At 43.9% G+C, this 5,055-nt stretch overlaps 1 protein-coding gene across 1 annotated transcript; it reads right to left on the reverse strand.

Annotated features, from left to right (window-relative positions):
* Positions 1-251: 251 nt before the first annotated feature.
* LOC100384188 (uncharacterized) lies at positions 252-833 on the reverse strand. Its single transcript, NM_001176764.1, is given in 2 exon segments — positions 252-615; positions 701-833. Coding segments are annotated over 2 exon segments (291 nt in total). The 5' UTR covers positions 816-833; the 3' UTR covers positions 252-439.
* Positions 834-5,055: the final 4,222 nt, after the last annotated feature.

Genomic DNA, 5,055 nt, shown 5'->3' on the forward strand with positions numbered 1-5,055 from the left:
GTAGAGGTAGAGGGCGATGGTAGAATGACTAGGATTCCCACTGAAGACGGGAAGATAGGGACGCATCAATGGCTAGTAAGCCATGGCGCCGTGTCGTCCTTGTGCCAGCTTTATAGGCCGTATCGTGCCTCGGTCGAAATAGAGGCACTACCATTGATCGCGCTTGGCAATGGCACTATGGGCCTCATGTTGGGTCATGTTTGGCCATGCTTTCTAGTGTCGTGTTGGTGCCGGTCCAACAAGGCCCATTTGGCAATGCAAAAACTATATGTTTTGCACTTTGGATGATCCGCTTATATATATTACAGATTCCAGCACCATAGTTCAACCGCTTGCACGATTCATCCATCTATATATATCGCTGCAGCTAATCTGCATAGAGATCGTATCTTCTCTAGCAGGGCTGCAGATTTAGGTGTGTTGACGAGGAGCTATGATGCTAGGGGATGACGCAGCAGCAGTAGACCTGCATGTTGGGCTTGGAGTTGCAGAACCCCTTGGGCTGCAGCCCGATGCTGACGCAGTACTGGATGCAGCGCCTGAAGGTGCAGGGCACCATCTCCTCGCACTTGGGGTCGTCCCGTGCCACCATCTCTCTCGCTCCCACTCCCAGGCCTGCATGCAATGCAAGCACGACAACGACATGAGAAGCGCGTGTCGCATCGATCACGGTGAAGAAACAGGAGAGAGGCCTGCCTACCTGGAGCATCGGTGGTCGCGGAACAGGAGGAAACGGCAAGTGCTACGACGACTATGGCGACGGCGGCGAGTGCAAGAGGCAAGGGAGACGACGACGGCACTGCCCTCGGCGGCATCGCCACCACTTCTTCTCTGATCTGGCTCCTTTTCTTCTTGTTGCTGTGGTGAACTCAACTGATCGTGACCCTGCTTTTGTATTATGGAGTGCCCATAGATAGATATAACAGCTTGTTGAACCTTGCAGCCACATTCAATAAATGCATGCGATATTGCAGATATATATCTCCAACATATATCTTCTATTTCTGATCGGCTAGACTATATGTATATCTGAAAACGGTGGGCTCAGAGCTTGTGGATTGATCTCATACATATTTATAATGATAGATATATCCGTGGGTGGATAAATATATAGAGAATCATGTTCATTGTGCATTGCAAACATGCCACCAGAAATCTAGAATACGGTTGCACGAGAGATGACCTCTCGCAACCTTGGCCTGTACACCAGTATCAAGGGCGGATCCACATGTTGGCAAAAGGGGTGTGGTCCCCTCAATTTTTAGTACCTCTTTATATCTAATCTAATGTTTATTTATTGTTAAGTATAGACAAAATAAAAGTCTTAGATAGATCAAACCAGTTCCGTCCTAGGCATTCTATTCAGATCGGCCCAGTCCTCCTAACTCTCGTCCTCATTCTCGCTCTAGTCCTTGCATTTATCTGTCCGATCTCATTCTTTCTAACACTATCCGAACCAATCTGCCTCAATGACCTTGTCTGCCGCTATCACTTCCCAACGTGCATTACGTTCAACCCCTACCCGACGCCCCACCCTGCTCGTCGTCGTCGCGGCGTCGGCCTATCCAATAGGCTTGATCTCGCTTGTCGCGACGATGCGATCCATCTCCGACAGAGGACGAGCTTAGAGAACCAGCGAGCATTGACTCTCTGTCGGAGAGGTCGCCTGACCCTGCCTCCTTTCTGGTGGCTCCACCCTTCGAGGAGATCGACATTCGATAAGGTATATATGGTTTTGTTTCGGTCAGCAAAAGGTTCTTGGTATGTTGCTTCTTTGGTTCATATAGTTTTCTTCTTATCGTATATTGGTATGAAACTTGAATTCTATGTAATACTAGTTTTTTACGAGCTTGCTTAATTTTTTCATACAATCTTATTGGCCCCCTTTGAATTCTCCTTTTGCGTCTGCCACTGATCTGTATCACTACCTGTAGGAAACGGGTGACGCCTAAGAGGGGGGGTGAATTAGGACTTCCAAAACTTTTACTAAACTAGGCCACAATTAAATCTCTAGAGCAAAACCTTTGCAAGTAATCAAACTAGAGTGTGCAAACTAGGTTTTGTCTAAGTGTTGCTATCTCTACCGCAAAGGTTAAGTTTCAATCTACACTAAACAAGTATGACTACAAGATTGAAACTTAAATGCTTAATATAAATATGGAAAGTAAAGAGCTAGGTAGAGAAGCAAACTCTCGTGGATGACGCCGGTATTTTTACCGAGGTATCCGGAACCACGCAAGGTCCTGACTAATCCTCGTTGGTGCCCCTACGCAAAGGGAAGCCCACGCGAGGGCCAAGCACCTCGGTCGAGTAACTCCGTAGAGAGCCACGGGCCTTCTCCACGCGCAAGTGGTGCTCCGCTTCCGGCTCCTCTCGGACGCTCCCCGCCGTCTCCACTATCGAGCTTCCGGCCGAAACGCCGCGGGCCTCGTTCCCTCCGGTACACGGTGGCGGCCGTGACACAAACGCGGTTGTCACGGTCTCGCAAGACTCTCGCCCCACTCGGTACAATTACAACGACTCACGCAAGAGCCGAGGGGTTGTGTGGTTTTACAAAACTCACTCAACTAACTAGGATTCACCTAGAGCAAGCGCTAATGCGGTCTAACTAACCTAAGCACTTCACAAAGCACCTACGCTAATCACTGAGTGATTCTATTAAGCACTTGGGTGTTTGAGCACTTGGAAATGTCTACAATATGCCTTGGTATGTTTCTTGGGCTCCCACTCATCCAAATGGCCGGTTGGGTGAAGTATATATAGGCCCCAACTCAAATATAGCCGTTGGAAAGCAGTTCTGCAGCTTTCTGCGGCGCACCGGACAGGTGCACCGGACTGTCCGGTGGTGCACCGGACATCCCACGTGTACTAGCCGTTAAAAGTAGCCGTTTGAGCTTCCGAAGATGGCGCACCGGACATGGCGCACCGGACGGTCCGGTGTGCACCGGACAGCTCATGTCCGCTTGTCGTATTTTGGCCGTAACTTTTAGCTCCGAACTCCGATTTCGATGATCTTGTACTTTTTGGAAAGCTTATGAAATTCTCTACATCCCAGAGTTGAAGCCATATCAGTTTGAGCAAATTTGGCACACCGGACAGGCCAGTGTGCACCGGACATCCCATATGCTACTGCAGTTTTTCAGCAATTCCGACTTCGTATTATGGGCATAACTTTTAGCTCCGAACTCCGATTTTGATGATCTTGGACTTTTTGGAAAGCTTATAAAATTGTCTACATCTCAGAGTTGAAGCCATGTCAGTTTGAACAGATTTGATGTTGTGAAACACTTCCAATTCAGTCAGCCCTTCCTCTCAACTTTATCAACTTCACTTTTGTTTTGTAGTTTTGTATCTCACTTCTACTTCTTGATGTGTTGGACTCTTAGCATATATAAAGTGTCTTCAATATTACTTTGTAATGTCTTCTATGAGTCTTATAATGTCTTCTTTGAGGTGTTGCATCCTCAGAGCCTCAGTGCAATCCACTTTGCATCCTGTGAACTACAACACACAAACACTTGGGAAATACATTAGTTCACGGATTGTGTTGTTCATCAAACACCAAAACTCAATTAGCCAAATGGCCCGGGGTCCATTTTCCTTACAATCTCCCCCTTTTTGGTGATTGATGACAACACAACCAAAGCAAGCAAATATTACAAGTATTTGAATGAAAATATGCAATCTACTTGCTAGGATGCAAGTTTGTCCCCACAATGTGATATTATGGACTTAAGCCTCCCCCTAACTCCATAATTCACTTACTTCCTATTTTGGACCAAATAACCAAAACCACTGGAAAAACCATTTGTAGATATAAAATTTAAAATTGGTGGTGTTTGGTGTTTGATATAGTTTTCATTGCTTTGGTCCTTAAACTTCTCCCCCTTTGGCATCAACCACCGAAAAGGAAGACATTAAAAGCATGTAGGAAGTAAAAAAAGCTTGCCCTCATCAAGAATCTTATCAAATGATATCACTTAGAAGGATATTAAATTAAACCACATGAATGATACCAGTTGAAAGGAACTCCCCATAAATGAGTGTTCTCTTTAGAAAGAAGTTTCTCCCCCTTTTTAGAGATGAAGAAATACTCCCCTGACAGAGATCCTCTACTTAGGAAAAAGCATGTGAAAATTAGAGGTGCAAGACATGATTTGAAAAGACTAACTTCCCTTATGCATAGGTAACAGAATATGAGTTAACTACTTATGCATTTTTAGCAACATGGAAGCATATGATATGAAATATAGTCTAATCAAATATTGGAGAAGACATGTAAACGATACTGAATGTAGTCTCAAAAGATACCGATTGAAGATCAATGACGAGCTTGAGAGACATGAGAGTTCTTGGAGATTTTGCAGTGGAAGATTGTTGTCTTTCTCCGGGGACCTTATTTTCCTTACAATGAGACTATCACAAGAAATAGACTTGAAAAGGTGTTAGTCTCAAAGTGTTAGATTATAGAGTAACCTCCCCCTAAAGGTGTGCATACAAGTTTTGAATACTTGTAGGAGACATGCACTTTGATTTGATATCAAGAGGGGTAAATTATCCATAATCCTAACTTTGGCACATATAAGTTAAATGATACAACTTGTAGGAATCAAAATTTTCAATTTATGCATCATTTACTATGGAGAGATATAGAAGCTATGTGTCGTGCTTAAATAAACATTTTAAGCCATGTAGGTTTGCTCAAGTATATGAATTTAAAAACAAGCAATCCTACAATATGATTTACCTAGTATGCATGATTTTGAACAAAAGTACATAACAAATGTTATACTAGGCAAGAAAGGTAAACTAGATAAAAGGTAAATAGATACGCATATCTAAAAACGAGAAATATAATACAACTAGTTACCTTAGTCATGGGTGGGAAATTTGGGTCAAAAATTTTCACTAACCCACTTGGCAATAAACTTGATCTAATATGATGTATCCCATGATATACATCCAAATTTGCCAAGTCTCCAAATTTCCCAAAGACCTTCGGTCCACTCACTTCCCTTTCGGGATCCAAACCTTCTTGGTGCTTTTCATGGTTGA

Source organism: Zea mays, chromosome 5 (assembly GCF_902167145.1).
Source record: "Zea mays cultivar B73 chromosome 5, Zm-B73-REFERENCE-NAM-5.0, whole genome shotgun sequence".
NCBI lineage: Eukaryota > Viridiplantae > Streptophyta > Magnoliopsida > Poales > Poaceae > Zea > Zea mays.